Genomic DNA, 23,111 nt, shown 5'->3' with positions numbered 1-23,111 from the left:
AGGACATTAGACCAGTGGAAATCTGTACTTTGGTCTGATGAGTCCAAATTTGAGATTTTTGGTTCCAAACGCGTGTCTTTGTGAGACGCAGAGAATGTGAGCGGATGATTTCTGCATGTGTGGTTCCCACTGTGAAGCTTGGAGGAGGAGGTGTGATGGTGTGGGGGTGCTTTGCTGGTGACACTGTTGGTGATTTATTCAAAATTCAAGGCACACTTAACCAGCATGGCTACCACAGCATTCTGCAGCGCCATGCCATCCAATCTGGTTTGCGCTTACTGGGACAATCATTTGTTTTTCAACAAGACAATGACCCCAAACACACCTCCAGGCTATGTGAGGGCTACTTGACCAAGAAGGAAAGTGATGGAGTGCTGCGTGAGATGACCTGGCCTTCACAATCACCCGACCTAAACCCAATTGAGCTGGTTTGGGATGAGTTGGATCGCAGAGTGAAGGAAAAGCAGCCAACAAGTGCTCAGCACCTCTGGGAACTCCTTCAAGACTGTTGGAAAACAATTCCAGGAGACTACCTCATGAAGCTGATTGAGAGAATGCCAAGAGTGTGCAAAGCTGTCATCAAAGCAAAAGGGGGCTACTTTGAGGAATCTAAAATATAAAACATATTTTGATTTAACACTTTTTATTGTTTACAACATAATTCCATATGTGTTCTTTCATAGTTTTGATGTCTTCAGTATTAATCTACTATGTTGAAAATAATTTAAATAAACAAAAACCATTGAATGAGCAGGTGTGTTCAAACTCTTGACTGGTACTGTGTGTGTGTATATGTGTGTGTGTGTGTGTGTGTGTGTGTGTGTGTGTGTGTGTGTGTTATATATATATATATAACACACACACAAACATGGTCTGTCATTGCCAAATTTGAATTTATAGTTGTAAAAATAAAATATCTGTAGAGAAGGTCCCCGTCAATTTCAGCTGCCTGGTAGTGTGGTAAAAAAACTGCAGTTACAGTATGTGTATTGGAGAGAGGCATCACTATAGACCATTTCTGCTATAGGTATCAGCACATGTGCATTGGTGGCTCTTTTCTCCGGAAACTGATAGTTTAGATAAAATGAGGGGCTCAAGCTCATAATAGATTTGATATGATGGGACATGGACCAGCATTATATGTGATAGGAGGAGACAAGATAGTTATGTGTATTTATAGTGTTTGCGGTAATTATATGTTGGCTATAGTTGTGTGAAAAAGTAAAATAAAAGGTATGGATAAAGACATTTCAGTGGGAGACAATGATGTTTTCTCTCATCCCTACAGCCTGCTAAAGAAATTGTCTGTCTGAAAAGAGCACATCCAGATTAAAGACAGGACAGCCGGGGCGGGTACACATAGCTACATAATCAGCATGCAGGGCACTGTGGCATAATGTGAATTGGGGGCACTACAGTGTATTTAACACATTAGTGGTGCTGGGAGTATTTAAATGTTCTACTTTTTAAAAACATCTAGAGCATATAATTGCCAATGTTATTCGTAGGGGGCCCCACAAGTTAGGTGCCAAGGGGTCCCCACAAACCTTTATCCGGCCCTGGATAAGAATGTATTTTTGTCTAGGAAAGAATTGAGGGCAGCAATGTTTAGCTTCCACATATAGGAGGTCTTATCTAAGAAGACAAAAAGCAAAAAACAATGATGCTGTTTCAAATGGACTTTCTAATATCTGTTTATAGTGTGCATTGTCAGTGTACAGAAGACTTTCTATAAACCTTTTTACTTAAATATATTTCTTTGTAATTATATTCAGTGTTCTCCCCAGAAAAATTTTCCAGCCGGGTGGCATCAAGAAGTAACTGGGTGGGGGCCTTAATAATAGCAATTATAAAATGTTTTAAACCCTGACTTTATAATGATTTAAACTTGAAATAACATTTTATATATTAATTCTGCTCTTCTTATTAGAGGCCCAGTCGTCTGATTATGAAAAAGTTACATCTGTAGGATCTGGTCCTTTTTATACAGCTGCCAGATATTGTCCCACTTGCAGGCTCCCAAAGTGCCGGGTGGTGCACCCGCAAAAAACATCCTGGGGAGAACACTGAATATAATGATCTATTATGGCAGTGGTCTTCAACCTTTAAGACAGTGTGGGCCACATTAAAAAATTAAACGAAGCTCAAGGGCCACTAAGCTATACTGCGGTATTTAGACTCTCACCACTTACACAATTATGTTGCATAACTGCCCCCTCCAACAATTTTAATTAGGTCCCAGAACGACCCCTATCCACCCACAATTATAATTATGCCCCATAACTGTCCCTCCTCCATTAATTATGTCAGATAGTTGCCCCATCCTCAAACATTTATGTCCCATAACTGCCCCCCTCTGCAGTGTCCCCAGTAGTGCCCCTTCTATAATGCCTCCAGTAGTAGTCCCCCTATGCAGTGCCACAGTAGTGGACCCCCTATGCACTGCCCCTTATATAGAGCCCCTAGTAGTATTCCCCCCCTATGCAGTGCCCCCTACATATATAGGACAAAGACACAAAAAACAATACTTACCTGAATCCCCGCACCTGCCGCTGTCCGCTCCTCTGTACTCTCGGCCCGCTCTGCTCTATGACGTCTCTCCCATCGCCCATTGCGGGAGCTGGAAGGTAGAGCTCATAAGTGAGCTCCAGCCCAGCTCCGGCTGTGGGTGCAGCAGCCAATGAGAGTCTGTCTGACTCTCACTGGCTGCTAAAACATCCACAAAGCCGCCGGGTAGTACGAGTGTAGTACCCTGCACCAACGGTGGTGTTTGTTTCTGTGTAATGCGGACCGCACTACTCTAACCATCGGCGGGCCACGGGGAACAGCTCCACGGGCCCGGTTGAAGACCCCTGTATTATGGGAAAGTGTCAAATTACACTATTTGCACTTATGGACGTCCAAATACTTGTGCACCTGGAATGTTTGCAATTCAGGTAACTGCGCTACTCTACTAGTCTACAAATTATTCAAAATGTAGGTATTCACCGTGTAAAAACCTTGTAACCCTCACTGGCCATGGATCTACTTAATACCCAACACATTACACAGGAACAAGGCTCACCCATAGATTTATAACCTATTAGATTTTAATATCAGTGACTGCTGTATAATATCTGTTTTACTTTGTTTATAAAGGTTTTCACTGTAAATGACTTAATGCAGCTGATGAAAATCAACCCAAAATCTAGACTCTACAACTCTTTGGTAATGTATATTTGTATTTGTCTATATTGTATATTATGTTTCAGAATGGTTTACATATTTAATAACTTGTCCTGTTTTTGTTATTTCCTGCAGACATCATCCCTTCAGAATAGCAAAGCAAAAGGTATAATTATGTTTGTTCCTGATAGCAGTGACCACAAAAGTGTATAAAATCTTTTACAAATATAAAGATTTTATCGTGTTGTTAGATATTGGTGCCAGGGGTGTGAGACCTATTAGTGGGGTGATGGCATGCGATTTAACAGATGCAGCAACTGTACTCTAAAGGTGCGTACACACTAGACAATGTGCTGACAATGCGATATTGTGAGCGATTTCCCTTGAACTCTCCCCGGCACTCCAGGACACGATATGGTGCTTAAAAGTGATCAATCTGACCTACGACCTGTCGTGTGTCCTTAACGATTTCCAGTGCATTGTGTATGAGATTAGCAGATCTTGCCTACTGTAGGCAAGATCTGAAGATGCAATGTACGAATCGCGGGTACGCGCATCTGCACAGTGATTGCGAGTGGACACTCACGATTTGGACACATTTTACACGATTTGTCGTTCCGATGCGTCAAAATCGGGCGAATCGTGCAAAATATCGACTAATGTGTATGCACCTTTTAGACCTCTCTGTCTTTCAAATTTTCAGCCCTAACTACACGTTATCTAGAATGTTTGTATAAAGTGACTATTTCCATATAAAGGGGGATTTCTACATTCTAAAACAAATACACAAAAACAATATAGAAATAAAAAAACTATAATTTTAAAGCTAACAGTTGCTGGAGAGTCTGTGGAGGACAATAAATATTAAGTCATCCAAAGATAGGTTGCAAGAGAAAGAGGTTTTCTATCTGGGGGACACTGCTGTACCTTGGGCTGTAGAAGTTGCTGTGTCCAGGAGTAGGCACGTCTGCAAATCTACTTTTTTGCTGCTGTCTTCCCCTTTACAGTTCTCCATCATTTGTCCTTCAGTTTTTAATTTAATGCCTGTGAAGTGGGCACTGTTTGTTTGTACTGCTGGAGCAGCTTTGTGATTTTATTTTATCATTGCATCACTTTATGGTCCAAAGGGATGAGGGTTATTCTGTAAATGAACAACCCTCTGATTAACGCGAGCTTGACCTCTCTTCTATGGATCTATTTACATTTAACAGTGGAGATGCTGGAAGCACATAATTGAGTGGTCAATTTTCTCAAGTCTAGCTTGTCCTGGACCAACGCGTGATATTCCTGGGTCTTCTCATTTATACCAAATGTCACAGGATTTTTTTCCCTGAAGCTTTGTGCCATCCAGAGGCAGGTGACAGATCTGTTTTTTTATGGAGTGGTGTAAGTCCTCTCTATTGCATGAAACTGATGAGGAGAATGGGGAGTGGTGTCTCCACTCAGAGGTGTTTGCTTAGCTCATGGACAGGTGGAGTCTGCCATAAGCCGACTTGAAGGCCTCTTGCATGAATCGCAAAGGGGCACAGTACTGTGCGAGAACACAGGATTTGCAGGCAGTCCTATTGGATGCCATAACGCTTACATTGCTGGACCTACTATCTTTTTCCGCCAATACCCATTCTTCCCCCGTTGCTTAAGAAGGTCAAGAAAGAGGGGGTCCAGTGATACTACTGACTTTGGATTAGTTGATTTCATAAACCTGGTGGTAGGACCACCGAGGAAGCTGCCTCTGAAAAAGGACTTTCTCGGCAAGGGCCTTTTTTTCAGCTACTTTTGGCTGTTGAAGCCATGATTCTTTAGGCTAAATCGTTTTCTGAACCAATCATTCAGACCACAATCAAGGCTCTTCCAAAAACATTTGTAGAGTGTGGAAGATTTTCATCTCTTGGTGTGAAAAGGATAAAGGTTCAAACTACTTCCAGATTGGCTTGCCTCTTGTCTTTCTCAAAGGATGATGTGGACAGTGGCTTGCAGCTAGCCTCCCTTAAGGCTCAAGTTTCAGCTCTGTCTATTTTTCTTTAGATGGAAATTGGTCAGCATTCAACCACCCCATATTTGTCCGGTTGTTCCATGGGATCTAAGGGCCTGATTCAGAGCCGCTCGTAAGCGGCTGCTCGTTCGTTCCGAGCGATGATTGCACAACTGCGCATGCGTACGGATCGTAATACGCATGCGCGAACCAGTCAGTGCGGCCGAAAATCGTTTGTTCGCTAAATAGCGAATGCCTGCTATTTTGAGTGACAGGAGGAGGCGTATGTGGGTGGTAACGGGGGAAGGTGCTTGAAAACGGGGAGTGGAAGTGAAGTGTGCTTAAAGGTCAAAATGGGCGTTTTAAGGGTGTGCATAATTAATACAGCAGCGTCATTGACCACGTCACTGGGTTATTTTATAGTCAGAACTGCTCGCAAGATTGCGGTAGGAAAAACCAACCACAAGAATAGCGAGCAGTTCATACGCTGGTCGATGTACTCGATTAATCTAATAAATAGCGGACATGACATAGGATGCGAGCGGCCGGGGGGCGTAGTTTACAAAAAAACGACCGCATGTTTTGTTCGCTCGTTCAGACCTAGAGGCGTGAACAGACCGCAAAGAGCGAACGGTTCATTTGAATAGCCACCCCTTTTTCCTGATCGAGCGAGCGCAAATAGCGTCCGGCTCTGAATCAGGCCCTAAATTTGGTCCTGTCTGCATTAAAGAAATCTCCATTTGAGCTACTTGACTCTGTTGACTTTAAATTCCTTATTGAGAAGATATCCTTTTTTGTTGGTTATTGCCTCAACTAGATGGGTATCTAAATTGGCTACCTTGTCTTTTACCTGGTCTTTTATGCAGATACAAATGTCCTACGTAATTGGCCTTTTCAGCCGAAGGATGCTTCCAGATTCCATTTTAACCAGGATATTGTTACTCCCGCTCAAGGTCCAGATTGCGCATCTAGAAGTGGTGACTTTGTACTTCTTCTTGATGTGATTTAGAGATTTACTGATCCATGTTGATTTCTCAGCTCCTTTAAGGAAGACTGCTAGCCTCCTGGTGGTTTATGATGCACATAAGAGAGGATGATTGGTGACAAAACAGTGCCAAAGTCAGTGGTCCGATGTATCATGGCTACCATCTGACAGACTTCTTTATGGGAATGTGCTCCAGTTCCCCGTCGCATTGTGGCTCACTTTACCAGATTGGCAAGCTCTTCCAGGGCAGCGCGGCATTGCGCCTCTATGGACCAGTTGTGCAAGGCGGCCACCTGATCATCCATTCATACCATTACTAAGTTTGCAATTGTAATGTTTCTGTACCTAAAGATGTCTGTTTTGGACGAGATGTCCCCAAGGTAAAGCAGTGTCCCCCAGATAGGATGTAAGGGAAAAGAAGATTTTGGATACTCGCTGTTAAATAAGTTTCTCTAAATTAATCTGGGGGATACTGCATTCACGTCACTTCTTTCACTCTGTCTGAGTGTTGTTCTGATAGTTGCATGCTCTCCTATGGCGTTTATTAACTATAAACTGAAGGCCGATTGGTGGAGGGGTGTAGAGGGGGAGGAGATGTCGGCAAAGAAATTTTATGTTTGCGGTAGTGCCTGCTCAAGGACACAGCGCCCTCTACAGACCAAGGTATAGCAGTGTTCCCAGATGGATTCATAGAAATGTATTTAATTGGGAGTAACAAAAATTCTCTTTTACTTTGTTTCTTTTTCTACTTGTTAGAGTAAAGTGATTAGTTTAAATCTTCAAAAATTTAATTTTGGATACCCAATGAAATATAAGAAGCTTGAGTAGGTAAAGTTATTTGTCTATATTTAATGTTTAGAAATATATAATAAAACATAATTTTCTGTCCATTTATCGTTTTATATAACTTTTTTCCCCTTGGTTTATTAATTTATGTAGATAAAGATTATAAAAAGCATAGGAAAGAGGGGAGCAAAGCAGATGATAAGGGACGTATAGCATCAGTAACAATAATGTAATATATATACAGTAATCCAGCAGTTTACACAAAATACATAGGAGGAATATATGGACAATTTAATCTATGAATTGAGTATACAAGCCCTTCTATTTCCATTGCAAACCTTCTGTGTACTTTTACATATATAATTAATGAAAAAAGCAGGGGCTCAGTAGTGTTCCAGAGTAGTATTATGACCGTTGGAAGCAATATAATGTCCCAAATCCTCTGCTATAAATGAAATAGAATCAGGCCCTGATTCAGAGCCGGACGCTCTGACAGAGCGCTCGCTCTGAATCAGGGCCGTCCCTCCTTCATTTTGGAGCGGCCTCCTGGCCGCTCGCTTAGCTGTGGGTGACCACCCACAGCTATAGCGAGCGGCCAAAATGATGGAAGCGATGGTCAAGACCATGGTGACCATCGGGCTTGCGACGAGACCCTGCGGTAGGGTCTCGCTTCTGCAAGCCCAGGAGTGCTTTTGGCTCTGTCAGAGCCAAAAGCACTCCCACTGACATCACTAGTGATGTCAGTGGGGCCGGCCCCAGACTGTAGGCGTTCCCATAGGAACGCCGCCCTCTGGGCAGCCACGCCCCCGGCACGTCCACCAAAGGGGGCGTGCTGTCAATCACCATCGACAGCACGCCCCCTTTGGTGCGAGACTCATAACGACGGCTTGGCCGTCGTTATTCGGGTCTCGCGCATGCGCACAACGGAGCAGCCTCCGTCGTGCGCATGCGCACTAGGGCAACATCGACCCGCTTGCGAGCAGGTCTGAATCAGGCCCTCTGTCTTTCTCCACGTTCGATGATTGTGGCTAAATACAAATAATAGACTTAAAAACTATTAGTCAAAAGGCTTCGGCTGAAGGGCTACACCTACCTCGGAACTCTATCGCTACGCCACAGAGTGACTTACACCCGAGTCTCCATCTGAGTCCACTGTGATTGTTGTACATTAGGAAGTGTCCAGTAGGAAGTGAATCATTCTGTTATTACTACTTACATATTTTTATTGTTTTTGATCAATGTTGGTCTATTAAACATTGTAATATACTCATACCTGCCGGGGGCGTGGCCGGGACAAGGGGGAGTGGCCAGGCGGGTGACGGGCACTTGTGGTGGGGGCGGGGTCACGTGATCGCGTCGGTTTAACCCCGACCCCGCTACACAATGCCGATAATATATGCATTGTGAAGCAGGGGGCGGGGCCAAAATTATGATGGCACTGCACATCACCCCAAAAACTCCATACCGACTGAAGTTTGGAGGTGAGAACATCATGGTGTGGGGCTGTTTTTCAGCATACAGTACTGGCATACTTCATATGCTTGAAGGAAAGATGTACCGAGACATTCTTGATAAAGATCTCCTGCCATCTACCAGGATGCTGAAGATGAAATGAGGGTGGACATTTCAGCAGGACAATGATCCCAAACACACATCCAAGGACACTCTCAATTGGTTTCAGAGAAAGAAAATAAAGCTGCTAGAATGGCCCAGTCAGTCACCTGACTTGAATCCAATTGAAAATCTATGGAAAGAACTAAAGATCAGAGTTCATAGAAGAGACATACGGAACCATCAAGATTTGAAGACTGTTTGTGTGGAAGAATGGGCCAAAATCACACCTGAGCAATGCATGCGACTACTTTCTCCATACAGGAGGCATCTTGAAGCTGTCATTACCAACAAATGCTTTTGTATGAAAAATTTAATTTCATTAAGCGTGTTCAATACTTTTTCCCTGTGTCATTTCACATTATCACACATAACTTAATTTATGGACCTCTGTGGTTTGATTTCTTTGCATGTGTGGATGGCATGGGTTGTTGCTGACATTTGGTGAACATTTCATTACAATAGCCCCATTACAAATATATTTACTGAGAAAAATGTTGATGTGTTCAATAATTATTTTACCCGCTATATGACTTGTCTGGATCTTTGGAGTATTGGATTGCGTGCTTTGAAAAAAGAACCTGCTTTGAGCCATGATTCAAGTTTATTATTAGTAAGCAGAATACCTAAGGGACGTGGTCACATTTGTTCATCTGTCGCTTTACTTTTTCTGTGTCTGTAAAGAACCTGCTATATGTATTGAGCAAGGTTGCATGATGTAAGCTTAATACTTAAAGGCACAAACAGCACTCATCATATATCTGTCTTTTCACACTATTTTCACTATTTTCACACTATTTCTAGTGCACTTGAGGGTGATTGTTAGCCACCATCATCAAATGTGGAGAGAGATTGATTCTATTCCATCTATATCAGAGAATTTGGGACATTCTTTTGTAGCAGACTGTGTCCTAATACCAATCGGGAACACTCCTGAGGGCCTGCATCTTGTAAGTGTTGGTATATGTGTACTGTAGTTTGAGGATTTAGTAGTCCTTAGTCAATACAAGGGGCTGCATAGTAGCCTTTTTGCCTTGGGATTATTCCATTTTTTGTTTTTCTCTGTACTTTGGGGGGATAACTCTAACACATAACATATAGACCACGTTACTTGTGTTATGAAGTTGGTCCCTTCTATGAAAACAAAGTTTTATGGCTGGGCAGTCCCAAAACATATGTAGTCAATCCCCTATCAACTTACAATATAATCATTTGTTATTTATTATGTTTTATAGGTTTCCTTTTACAAATCCTGAAAGAGCTGATAGATTACTACCTGGATAAAGATGGCAGAGATGCTGATACCCAAACAGTCACAACATCTCCCTACAAAGATTCAATCGGTATTTCCTGTTTCTGTTGTGAAAGAGAGCGAAAGCATAAACTGAAAATAAACCATATAGAATAAACTATAATGAAGTGGTCAGACAGGGGCGTTTCTAGAGTGGAAGGGGCTGGGTGCAGTCTCCGACATGGGCCCCCTCTTCTCTGTCCAGCGGCTGGCAGTGCACTGAGCTGTGCGCGGCCTGCGCCGGAGTTATAGACTCTGGGCACTAGAGTGCGCCAAGAGTCTATAGAGTACATGCAGATCACCGGGAAAATGGCTGCGGCGGCCATTTACCATGTACTGTGCATGCGCAAATGACGGGAAAATGGCAGCAGCAGACATTTTCCTGTCGTTTTAAAGCGCCGGACCCCCGCGCCGACGTGGGACTCCGGAGAGGTAAGTAATACTATGGGTGCAGGGTGTGCGGTGTGGGGCCCCCCTGGACCCAGGGGCCCGTGTGCCATGCACCCATTAAAGATACGCCCCTGTGGTCAGACTATTATTATAAATTGACAATCCCTTTTGTGTTTGTATTCTATAATTACAACATTGGGATCTATTATATATAATGCCTGGGCTGATTCAGAGTTGGGAGCAAAGCAAAAACAGCAAGTACCTTTGTACCTTGGTAAAACCATGATGTAATGCAGATGAGTGAGATTTAAATGGTGCAGAGAGATTTAGATGTGAAAGGGGTATGTCAGCACTCAAATCTAATTTGCAGTGTAAAAATAAAGCTGCCCAGAATGTGTGGGCTGTATGCAAAAGCAGCGAGTATTTACCCTGTTTAAAACCATTGCAACATGGTTTGTCCAAAGGCAAAGTTACTTGTTGTTTTTCTTTTTGCTTTGCTCCCTACTCAGAAGCAGCTCCACCAGCACCATGCCGAAATACATTGTGATTCAATTTAAAAGTGACCTTTATATTTCCACTCGTCACCTTGCATTGCTTTTAGTATGTCCTTAGTATGATGTTTAACATTACTCCCCACAGTGTTTGTAAGAAGAAACCTTCTGTAGCCATTTCTGTATGCCTGTTATTACTAACAAACAGCAGCAAATCTTTATTTCTTTTGTTTCTGGTTTTCACACCTTCATAGATAACTGGTTTCTGGATCAGATATACCATATACCTATTAGGAAAAAATATTTTCTTCTTCCTCCACTAGGGGGCACAGGGATGACACTGGGTATAGCTTGGAGTTGAGTCTGGGCACCAAATAGTGTAAATACTCACAAGCCCAGGCTCCTCTCCTCTTTACCCCGCCCCCAGCCAGAGGCGCTCAGTTTGAGTTTGGTGTCTGCTGGGCACCAGATTATAGGGGGGCTGTTTTAGGTGGTCCCCCGCAGTTTATTTTATTAATTTTATTTTAACTTCGTTTTTCCTGAGTGGGCGCTGCACTGGTGACTGGGTCAGTGACTTTGGCCGCGGACTCCCACACATGTGGAGCCGCAAGCCGCAGCTGGCGCTCAGCGGGAAAAACCAGGTGAAATGACGGGTTCGCGGCTGTCACCACCAGAGCAGGAGACCGCTGGTGGTGGGGGCTTCTGGTCAAACCGCGCTCACCACTAGACCACCAGGGATTACTATATGGTGCAGGGGCTGCTTCATAGCAGCGGTGGTCATGTTCCCTGATGGTTATGCCATACGGGGGGGGGGCTGGCGCTTCTTTGTTTGCCTGTACCCCATCCCTGGGGTGCGCTTTCCCTTTGCGGCCAGTAAGCTCCAAACAGATCCTCCGTTCTCTCCTCCCCCTCCCAGACGCTGAGCGGCCATTTTGCAGCATTGCCTGCCCCTGCGTTGGAGAGAGAAGCTGCGCTCCTGTCTCCTCTGACAGCCTGCTCCCAGCAGCTGTGCTTGATTCTTTGTTGCTTCCTGCTCTTTGGGCTGGTTTGTTGAGCTTAATTAACCCACATTTATATGCATTGAGAGGTCTGCGTGCCTGTGAGTAAGTGTACTTTTACTTGTGTGTCTGTACCTGCTGTTACTGATCACTGAGAGACATCCCTTGCAGGGGTGAGTACAGCATATAAGTGTCTTAATGTAATTTCTCCACAGGATCCAGAGCATGATGGCCTGTGTGTCAGTTGCTTTGGGGCCCTGCAACAGGTGGTTGCGCCCATGGATTCTAGTCAAGAACCGGCTTGGGCGTCATGACTGACTCTGGTAATGTCACAGTTTGTAGACCGCATGACTGTCCCTGTTGCTGTGTCACAACTTCCCATGGCTGAACCACCCTGGATGCAGACTTTTGCACAGTCAGTACAGGGGTTGGCTCAGGGGTCCATGTCCTTTCAGCAGATGCTTGATAAGGATAGGGATCCTAGGCATAGACATGCTCCACGAGAAAGTTCCCCTACGTTATCTGGCGGAGGTTTGGATTCAGAGATATCTTCAGATGGTGAGGCTAGTGCTGCCATTGTTTCAGATGTGGAGATATCTTCTGTCCCAGAGGAGGCTCTGTTACCCATTACTCATAGAGGCTCTTATCAGGGCAGTGAAAGCTATTTTTCTAGTGGAGGACTCGGAGCAACCTCCTAGATCCAAGGCGCCGACCTAAAAAGGCAGTGGCTGAATTTCCGTCTTTACGCAGAAGAACTAGGAGGTTTCCAAGCGTGTTGTTCCTTTTTACCCTCTCCCCACATCGTATAGGGCTAAGTGGGAGTTTCCTCCCCCAGTGGATGCCCACATTAATTGGCTAATTAGGTCATCTTTCCTATATATCCCTAGCACGGCATCTCGATCCGACGTACAGGAAGCTGGAGAATTTCTTAAAAACCATTTATATGAATGCAGAGGCTCTGTCTCGTCCAGCCCTGGCATCAGCTTGGGTGACTAAAGCTGTGGGCCGCTGGGCAGTCACTTTGGAGGAAGGACTTTCCTCCGGTGCACACAGAGGTGACTCGGTTACTATGGTTGCACACGTTGGAGTGGCAGCTTGATGGGGAGAGCCTCCTCCGGGGGACCTCTGAGTGGGAGGCCGGCTTCTTCGTTTTTTCAGCAGTGTGGATACAGATGCTTGGGTCAGAGGAGTCGTGTCCCCAGGCTACGCTCTCACATTTCGCCATCGTTCGCCTTCCTGGTTCTTTTCCACCGGCCTTCCTACACAGCAAGAAAAGGCAGAAGTTCTCAGGGAGTCTATTCACTCTCTCATGGCCTCAGGGGTCTTTATTCCTGTTCCCCCGTCCCAGAGAGAGTTGGGCTTTTACGCCAATCCTCTTTCAGGTTCAAAAGCCGGACGGTTCCTTTCAACCCATCCTCAATTTGAACCACCTGAACAAATTTCTTCGGATTCGCATATTTCACATGGATTCCCTTCGGTCCATCATTCTAGCATTGAAACCCTTTCCTTTTCCTACAGCCCTGACAGGTGTGTGTAGGGAGGTTTCTTTGATCTCACATATATAAACTCAAGTATTTGTGAGGTCTGTCACATATGGTTGTGTGCTGCATGGTGCCATATTGTTCGACCAGTGTGTTGTATACTTGTGGGTACCCAGTCTGGCGCTTCCAGATTTTATATATATATATATATATATATATATATATATATATATATATTGGTCAGACATGTCTGACAAGGAGGTCGAGCGCTCCGCTGCACCCATTCTGCTCTCCTGCATGGGTTGGAAAGGAGGACTTATTTCAGGATGGGCTATGTGTGAGGTGCTATCAGTTGCCTTGTCCCTCAATGGGACAGGACCCTCCATGGGAGGTTTTTTCTCAGGTGCTGGCCTATATTTTGCGGATCACCTAGCAGTCCCGGACATTTTGCCCCATATGGGGTTACCCCAACCAGCCATCCTCCCCTCTCAGGGTATCCCGCAATTAGTGCAGTCTACTCCTGGGCCTCAGACTATTACTCCTGATCAGGGGTTACCGCTCTATATGCAGTCTCCTCCTGTACCTCAACAGTCTGTCATTCCCTTTCAGGGGCTTCCGCAAGCTGGACCAACCACCTTGAGTGGATGTGTTTTCTAGTTTAGTACAGAGTCTGGCAGCTTTGTCTATGGCTTTTCAGACCATACTACGGAGTGAAAAACTTCAGAAGGCTTCTAAATGCCCTGTTATGTCATCCCAGTCCACGCAACTTTCAGACACGGACGTGTCATCAGATGATGGGGAAATGCCTGAGGGGTCTGATTCTGATTCCCCTGGTGGGAGGTGGAACCTAAATCAACTATTAATGTGCCAGCTTTGGTAAGGGCGGTTCGATCCATACTTGATATAGAGGATGACGTTCCTGCCCCTAAATCCAAATACCCTGATTTTAAACAGGCAAAAGTGACTTCGGCAGTTTTCCCTCTCTCTGACCAGCTGACAGACCACATGGCGGAGGCCTGGCAATCACCTAGTAATCTGTATCAACCGTAAAAGCGTTTGGCCTCAAGTTATCCGTTCCCTGCAGGTCATTGCACGAAATGGGAATCGCCACCTGCGGTAGATTCTCATGTTACTCGTCTAATCAAGAGTGCTACACTCCCTATGCCTTCCATTTCGTCCCTGAAGGATTCCACGGACAGGAAGGTGGAGACGTGCCTGAAATCGATTTATTCTCTTTCAGGAGCTGTGGCCCGTCTGTCCATGGCTATCTCATGGGTGGCCAAGGCCATTGAGAGCTGGGTCAATGTGCTAAAAGATGCCTTATTAAACTAGGGATAAGGGTCTTGGGAGACACCTCTGCACTAGGCTTAGGGCAAAAGAAATGTTTAAGTATTGGCCTCAATTAGATAATTTATAACACATATGAAATCAGTCTGTGGGGGTGCTGCCAAGGACAATAAATAGAAGCTTACAGAAAGGGAGAGGGAAAGTATTGTCTCTTTGTTGGCGCACATTTGGAAAAGATTTTATAACATTTAAAACATAACTTTTATTATGCAAACTTTCAAAATTCACTTTGCCTTATTAGTGAAATATTCCATGGAAAAATAATAAAAAATATTGAAACAAACGAGTATCATCAATTATTATCGGTATTAAATTATCAATAGTACATTTGTCTTCATGTCCTTATTAAGTTGTGTTTCATTTAGCCTCACATTTGCCTCATACAATTACAATCTGAAATGCGCCATGTCTGTTTAATTGTGAACGAACCATTCACTCAGTCAAGGTGTCCATCCACTAGACGATTTATGTGAGCGATTGAACGTTATCGTTCATATATCGTTTGCCCGCTATAGTTTTAGACATCTATCATTCTGCAAACATGCTGGACAAACCAACGATAACGTCAGGTTCAGCATGTTTGCGGATGATTGATTGTGCCTACACTGACCGACTGCTCATTTAGTGCAGGCTCATCACAGACTGACAAACGACTGCACGATTACAATGTCGTAATCGTGCAGTCGTTTTCAGATCTTGTAGTGGATGGGCACCTTTAGTGGTGTTATGTTTTGCGTCTATTGAGTATGGTATGTAATTGCACTGTATCAGTCTTATGTTTAGAAAGCAATTGCAACTGATTAATACTACAACATTCACAGCGCCCTCTATAGGAGTAAAGTGTCTGCATTTGTAGAATTTTGTCACATGGGAACATGTATACAATTCTTAGTACAGAACATTATGCCCCCTATTGGAATGAAATATATTCAACCATATAATTGCAAGGGCTGTGTATATTATAGAGATGGTTCATTATTCAGTATTCTTTATTACAGCGCCCCCTATAGGGATATATAAAAATTGTATTGTAGGTACTGTTGTTTCAGTGCCCCCTATAGGATTACAAGATTAGTCAATGAGTCAATTACAGATAATGGGTATTATCCTGTATAGTGAAGTTGTGTAACAATAGTCGATCCCACCACACCACCACCTATAGGAAAATATAGGTGTATTAGTTATTGTATATTATATAGAACTGAAGTATTAGTGCGTTGAGAGCAGCCAACTGTTACGACCCAGTTGGCTAGTTAGTATGGTTGTCACTGAATGTTATCCAGTTTTTGGAATATTTATGGGGTACATGAAATGCACAGTTACTTATGTTTCTTTCAAGTGTTAGTTAAACGTACGTCGGCGTGTGCGGCCTTGCCGCTAATGTTGTCTATGTTGTGATAGAAATGACAGAATGAGTTACCTCCATTACTTTGTACCAAGAGATTAGGATATTGTACAGTGGAAATAATGACATGAACCAAGGCAAAACTCTCTATCATCTGCACTACTATTTTGGCATTATTAGCCTGAGTATTAAGTGAAATGTATACTAAGTAGCTTATCACTGCAATTCAGCAATAAACTCTGCAGCCCTATAGGGGGAGCTATAATAACATTACTAAACTGTACTGAGTTTGATGTACTCCTATAGGGGGTGCTATAACAATTTTTATCAACAAAGTTGACTGTGTAATAGACCATCTGTTATGTGTGATAACCAACCTGTTGTGAGTAATTAGTGGAATGCACATCGATTAACCCAGCACTGTAATTTAGGAAGAAATTCTGCAGCCCTATAGGGGAAACTATTAACAGAGCATATATACTCCTGTAGGAGGTGTTACAACTAACGCGCAATACTTCTTATATTATCATAAACAAAGTTTATTGGTATAGTTAATTTGTGCAACACATTATCTGTTTTAGCTACGACCAATTTTGCGATCTATGGCGTAACTGTGCATTTCATGTACCCCATAAATATTCCTAGCATCATGTACCCCATAAATATTCCTAGCATTCAGTGACAACCATACTAACTAGCTATTGTAACAGTTGGCTGCTCTCAACACATTAATACTGCAGTTCTATATAATATACAATAACTAATACACCTAGATTTTCCTATAGGTGGTGCTGTGGTGGGATCGCCTATTGTTACACAACTTCATTATTATTTATTTATTAACAGTTTCTTATATAGCGCAGCAAATTCCTTTGCACTTTACAATTTGAATTAACATTATACTGGGTTGTAAAAGACATACGTACATACATAAAAGACATACATAAGGGTAAGAGGGCCCTGCTCGCAAGCTTACAATCTACCATATACGATAATACCCATTATCTGTAATTGAGATATGGCTCATTAACTAATCTAGTAATCCTATAGGGGCACTGAAACAACAGTACCTACAATACAATTTTTATATATCCCTATAGGGGGCGCTGTAATAAAGAATACTGAATAATGAACCATCTCTATAATATACACAGCCCTTGCAATTATATGGTTGAATATATTTCATTCCAATAGGGGGCATAATGTTCTGTACTAAGAATTGTATACATGTTCTCATGTGACAAAATTCTACAAATACAGACACTTTACTCCTATAGAGGGCGCTGTGAATGTTGTAGTATTAATCAGTTGCAATTGCTTTCTAAACATAAGACTGATACAGTGCAATTACATACTATACTTAATAGATGGCAATATAACACCACTAACTGAGTGAATGGTTCGTTCACAATTAAACAGACATGGTGCATTTGAGATTGTAATTGTATGAGGCAAATGTGAGGCTAAATGAAACACAACTTAATAAGGACATGGAGACACATGTACTATCAATAATTTAATATCAATAATAATTTATGATACACGTTTGTTTCAATATTTTTTATTTTTTCATGGAATATTTCACTAAGACGGCGAAGTGAATTTTTTAATGTTTGCATAATAAAAGTTATATTTTAATTGTTATAAAATCTTTTCCATACGTGCGCCAACAAAGACACAATACTTTCCCTCTCCCTTTCTAAAAGATACCTACCCTGAGGAGGCTCCTGAGGCTCAAAGATCTTTAGTGGGCCACATGAGAGATGCAGCCGCTTATATTGGTGAGGCGGCTTTGGATGCCAGTCTACTGACCTCCATAGTCTCGGCCGCAGCCGTGTCCGCCGCTCTTTGTGGTTACGCTCCTGAAGGGCGATGCTGATTCCAAAAAGGGCCTGGAGGCCTTGCCCTTCAATGGGGAGATATTGTTTGGCCCAGACCTGGACAAAATTGTAGACACAATTTCAGGATGGAAACTTTGCGATCCATCATTCTGGCTATGGAATCTGGGGATTACATGGTATCACTGGACATTCAGGATGCATACCTACATGTTCCCATAGCTCCTTCCCACCAGCGGTATCTGCAGTTTGCTTTACTGCAGCAAAACTTCCAGTTTCAGACACTGCTCTTTTGGCCTCTCCATGGCTCCAAGGGTATTTACCAAAAATTATGGCTGTCATGGCAGCCCATCTGCGGAGTCAGGGTATACGACTTCTCCCGTTTCTCGACGACCTCCTCTTGCTGGCAAGCTCTCCGGAGGTACTTCTACAGCATCTGCACCTGACGATTGCTTGTTTGCAAGCGCACGGGTGGCTGATAAACTGGAAAAAGTCCTCCCTAATTCCCTCACAGAGGATGGTTAATTTGGGAGCCCTTCTGGATTTTCATCAGCAGAGGATCTTTCTAACCCCAGAAAAGATCTCTCTGCGGGTGCGCAGTTGCCTGAGCAGCTGCCGGGTGTCGGTTCACTCGGCAATGCGGGTTCTAGGATCTATGGTATCCACATTCGACATGGTGGAATATGCCCAGTTCCATCCCAGGCCCCTGCAGGGGCTGTTCCTATCCAAATGGAACAGGTTACTGCACCGGCTCAGGACTCAGATGCCGGTGCTGTCTCCGGAGGTGCGCCTGTCTCTGTCTTGGTGGCTTCAGACAAATTATCTCACCAAGGATCGCTCCTTTTGGATCCCGGACTGGGTTCTTCTGACAACAGATGCCAGTCTTCGGGGTTGAGCCGCAGTGACAGGTCCGCACTCACTTCAGAGTCGTTGGACAGTGGACGAAGCAATTTTCCCAATCAACATTCTGGAACTTTGGGCCGTGTACAGGGCTTTCCAGTTGACAAGTTCTCTAGGGAAAAGCCATGCAGCTTCAGTGAAACAACGCCACCACGGTGGCGTACATCAACCATCAAGGGGGCACTCGAAGTCGAGCAGCGATGACAGAGGTGTCACGCTTCCTGTCTTGGGCAGAGTGCCACCTCCCGGCCATTTTGGCAGTGTTCATTACAGGAGTCCTCATTTGGTAAGCGGAGTTCCTCAGCCATTACGACATGCATCCAGGGGAATGGTCTATTCACCAAGAGGTGTTTCAACTCCTTGTGGACAAATGGGGCCTCCCAGAGGTGGACCTCATGGCCTCCCGTCAGAATCACAAGTTGCCAGTGTACGGCTCCAGAACAAGAGATGCCGAAGCAAGCTTGGTGGGCGCTCTGTCGGTGAGGTGGACCTTCCAGTTTGCATATCTGTTTCCTCCAATATCCCTGCTTCCTCGAGTTCTTCGGAAATTCAAGCAGGACGGTTGCACGATCCTGCTGGTGGCTCCGGCTTGGCCCAGACGTCCTTGGTACTCAGATCTTCGGTGTCTCTCCATCGACACTCTGTTCCTGCTGCCCCAACGTCCGGACCTGTTGTCTCAACATCCGGACCTGTTGTCTCAGGGTCCTTGCCTTTACCCGGATCTGGGTCGTCTGTCTTTGACGTCGTGACTCTTGAGACATCCATCTTAAGGTCCAAGGGCTTCTCTAGCTCGGTCATCAGCACGATGCTTCGGGAACGCAAGCCTGCCTCAGCCAGGATCTACCACAGAGTGTGGCATACCGATTTTCAGTGGTGTAGCTCAAGAAATTACGACCCTCAGGTGTTTTGTATTTCTAGGATTTTGGCATTCCTTCAGGCTAATTTGGACCTGTGCCTGGCCTCGTTAAAAGTGCATGTATCTGCACTGTCTGTGTGGTTCCAGCGACAGATAGCTCCGCTTCTGGATATCCGCACCTTTTTTCCAAGGTGTCCTCCGGATTCAGCCTCCCTTTCTTCCCCCAGTGGCGCGTTGGGATATGGCGGTTGTTCTTCAGGCCCTCCAGGGTCCTCCTTTTGAACCGCTTGATTCGGTGGAGCTCAAGTGGTTGACGGCTAAGTCTCTTTTTCTCCTGGCGATTGCTTCAGCCAGGAGGGTATCAGAATTGGGGGCGTTCTCCTGTCGTCATCCCTTTCTGATATTTCGCCAGGACAGGGCTGTGCTTCGCACTCGCCCCGGATTTCTACCTAAAGTGGTTTCTAATTTCCACATTAATAAGGAAATTATTGTACCGGCCTTTCGGTCACCTGACCTCTCGGCTGGTGAGGCCTCATTGGATGTGGTCCGTGCTCTCAGGGTTTATGTGGAACGGACTAGTTCCCTTCGGAAATCGGATTCCTTATTTGTACTCTTTGGATTTCACAAGAGGGGATGGCCAGCCAACAAACAAACTTTGGCTAGATGGGTTCGTATGACTATCTCAGAGGCTTACACACAGGCGGGCCTGCTTGTTCCGATTTCTGTTAAAGCTCATTCTATTCGGTCTGTAGGCCCTTCGTGGGCAGCTCGCCTTGGCGCCACGGCTGTTCAGCTGTGTAAGGCGGCCACGTGGTCTTCCATCGAGAACTTTCTGAGGTCTTATACTTTTTGACACCTTTGCCTCTCAGGATGCTTCCTTTGGGCGCCGGATTCTCCTCTCAGCGCAGGAGCGTCCCCACCCTTAAAAGGACTGCTTTGGGACATCCCCATAGTCTCCCAGTGAAGCCTATGGACCCTGAAGAAGAAAATGAGAAATATGGTAAGAACTTACCTTTGTTATGTCTCTTTCTTCGATGTCCATAGGGTTCATAATGCACCCGCCCTGACGCACCTGGCTTCGTATGGGCTGTGTTACTGGTCACCGTTTTTCCGTCTCCCTTTCTGTGAGTGTGATTCTCGAGTGCTCCAGTCTTCCGTCTCTTTTTTCCTCCTCTGGCCAGCTAGTTACCAACTGAGTTGCGTGTGGCTCGGCGGCGGGGTATAGAGGAGGATGAACGGAGTGCATCCTGGGAGCTAAAGCTTTTAACTGCGTGGATCCAGATCCAGCTATACCTCAAGGTCTCCCTGTGGACCCTATGGACTTCGAAGAAAGAGAAATAACAAAGGTAAGTTCTTACCATATCTCTAATTTTTCTTGTGTTATCACACCCATTGGTAGTTACTTACCCTATGGAGCTGCTTATTCTGTTGGTTTGTGTTCATTTTTGTTTATATCCACTCAAAGCGATCTCTGAAATGACACTTTTATATTCGCCTTAAATTAATAGACATATTATCTTTGCTTCTCATTTATATAGTGGATAAACTTAAATTTATTGATGAACAGTTTGAAGAAATGTATCCAAAACGCTCAAAATTTGAGTCCCTGGAAGGAAAACTCTCTGGATATCGCAGAGAAATTGCAGAACAGCTCCAGCTGGAACTGTCTCACAAGGTTTGTATGTTCTACAGTGAAACAGCGCACTCTACCAGAATCACTACAATGTGACATTGCCAGTCTCTAGCACAGTGCTCCACATCATTAAAGAAAGGGAAAAAATATATATATTTTTTAATTATGATATACTATTTTTGGGGAGTAATTTTTATCAACATATTTAATTAACTATTCCATGTTTACAACCGCAGTGTAGTTAACACACCCCCCCTTTTTTTTTTTTTTATTAGTGCCCATTATAGCTATATACTGAATGCATCTGTGGTAAGATCAACATATATGTTACTAGCTGAAGTACTGGTCGTTGCCCGGATTTATAGTATATCTTCAAGTTAAGTTTTATTATGTGATGTCGTCCAATCCATCCAGTGGAAGGCCCAGATCAGGCTCCCTGGGTCAAAGTTCTGCCCAGCTTACACCAACGGGAAGTCCGACCAGGACCTCAACCCCCTAGTATATCTTCTAGGATCCAAAGTTAGCTCTCTGAAGTTTTCACTCATATTATGTGATATCATCCAAATCCATCCAGTGGAAGGCCCAGAACAGGCTCCCTGGGTCAAAGTTCTGTCCAGTGTCCACGGCTCAACGCTCTGCCCAGCGTAAACCAATGGGACGTACGACTGGGACCCTAACCCCCCTAAATCCTGGCCAGGATCCAACTGGACCACCACACGTTGGTTTCATCCCAATCAGCAGGGGTGTCCGAATTCATAACCGGACAGACAGGCAAACAAACAGACTAATTAATTTTATATATACGATAATGCCATGGCTAGTGAATCTTTTGGGCAGCCGGCAACACCATACCTTGAGTACCAGTACACCACACTGTTTACCAGAGAAAAGTATATAAGAGAATATATCACATGCTAAGTGATTGTCCAAAGTCAACAAAATATTATAAACACAATCTGCTTATTAGTAAATCAAGTAAAATGTAACTAAAGGTGCATACACACGTAACGATTTTGTAACCAACTATTTTCTGCCAGATTTCCCTTGAAAAAGTGAACGATTTTTTGAAGTGTAATGAATAATGGCCCTCATTCAGAGCCACTCGCTAGCGGCAGTACGCTCGTTCCGAGCGATGTTCGCACTTCTGCGCATGCGTACGGATCGTTATACGCATGCGCGAACCAGTCAGTGCGGCCGAAATTCATGTGCTCGCAATATAGCGAATGAGGCGTATGTGGGTGGTAACAGGGGAAGGTGCTTGAAAATGGGGAGTGGAGATCCGAACGCAGGCGTGCTTAAAGGTCAAAACGGGCGTTTTATGGGTGTGCATAATTAATACAGCAGCGTCATTGACCACGTCACTGGGTTATTTTATAGCCAGAACTGCTCGCAAGATTGTGGTAGCAAAAACCAACCACAAGAATAGCGAGCAGTTCATACGCTGGTCGATGTACTCGATTAATCTAATAAATGGCGGACATGACGTATGGTGCGAGCGGCCAGGGGGCGTTTTTAACAAATAAACGAGCGTATGTTTTGCACGCTCGTTCAGACTTAGAGGTGTGAACAGACTGCAATTTGCGAACGGATCATTTGAATAGCCACCCCTTGTTTTTGAACGAACGACCGCAAATAGCGAACGGCTCTGAATCAGGCCCCATGTTCCTTCCCTTAATGAATATCGTCATGTTGGACAGTCTGAAATGGACGATGAACGATAACTACAAACGGGAGTGCGCATTTATGATTATTGTTCATCGTTATAACTCTTAAACTGAACAATTTTTTTGAACGATTTAACGATAATGACGTCATTATCGACAAATCGTTCAAAAATTCGTTACGTGTGTATGCATCTTTACAGTACATCAAAACCAAGAAATCATATAGATAGTGTTTGATACTATGATTGTCTCTTCACAGTATAAAACCTTTTAGCTGAGATTTTTAGTGAAGTCTTGTCAGTTTTATCTTGGTGAATATCTCTTTTATTACATTATTTCTAGATTTTTATTTTACTTT

At 44.0% G+C, this 23,111-nt stretch overlaps 1 protein-coding gene across 3 annotated transcripts in view; it reads left to right on the top strand.

Annotated features, from left to right (window-relative positions):
- Positions 1-23,111, top strand: part of OFD1 (OFD1 centriole and centriolar satellite protein) — a 76,875-nt gene that overhangs the window by 5,136 nt on the left and 48,628 nt on the right. For all 3 annotated transcript variants that reach the window (XM_088481162.1, XM_088481161.1, XM_088481160.1), the window contains exons 4-7: positions 3,139-3,207; positions 3,301-3,331; positions 9,755-9,862; positions 20,995-21,131. In XM_088481162.1, the coding sequence (XP_088337288.1) occupies positions 3,139-3,207; positions 3,301-3,331; positions 9,755-9,862; positions 20,995-21,131 (345 nt within the window). The remainder of the gene's footprint in view (positions 1-3,138; positions 3,208-3,300; positions 3,332-9,754; positions 9,863-20,994; positions 21,132-23,111) is intronic.

Source organism: Taudactylus pleione, unplaced genomic scaffold (genome assembly GCF_031769625.1).
Source record: "Taudactylus pleione unplaced genomic scaffold, aTauple2 ptg000265l, whole genome shotgun sequence".
Classification (NCBI taxonomy): Eukaryota; Metazoa; Chordata; class Amphibia; order Anura; family Myobatrachidae; genus Taudactylus; species Taudactylus pleione.
This window is presented reverse-complemented; position numbering and strand designations above follow the sequence as displayed.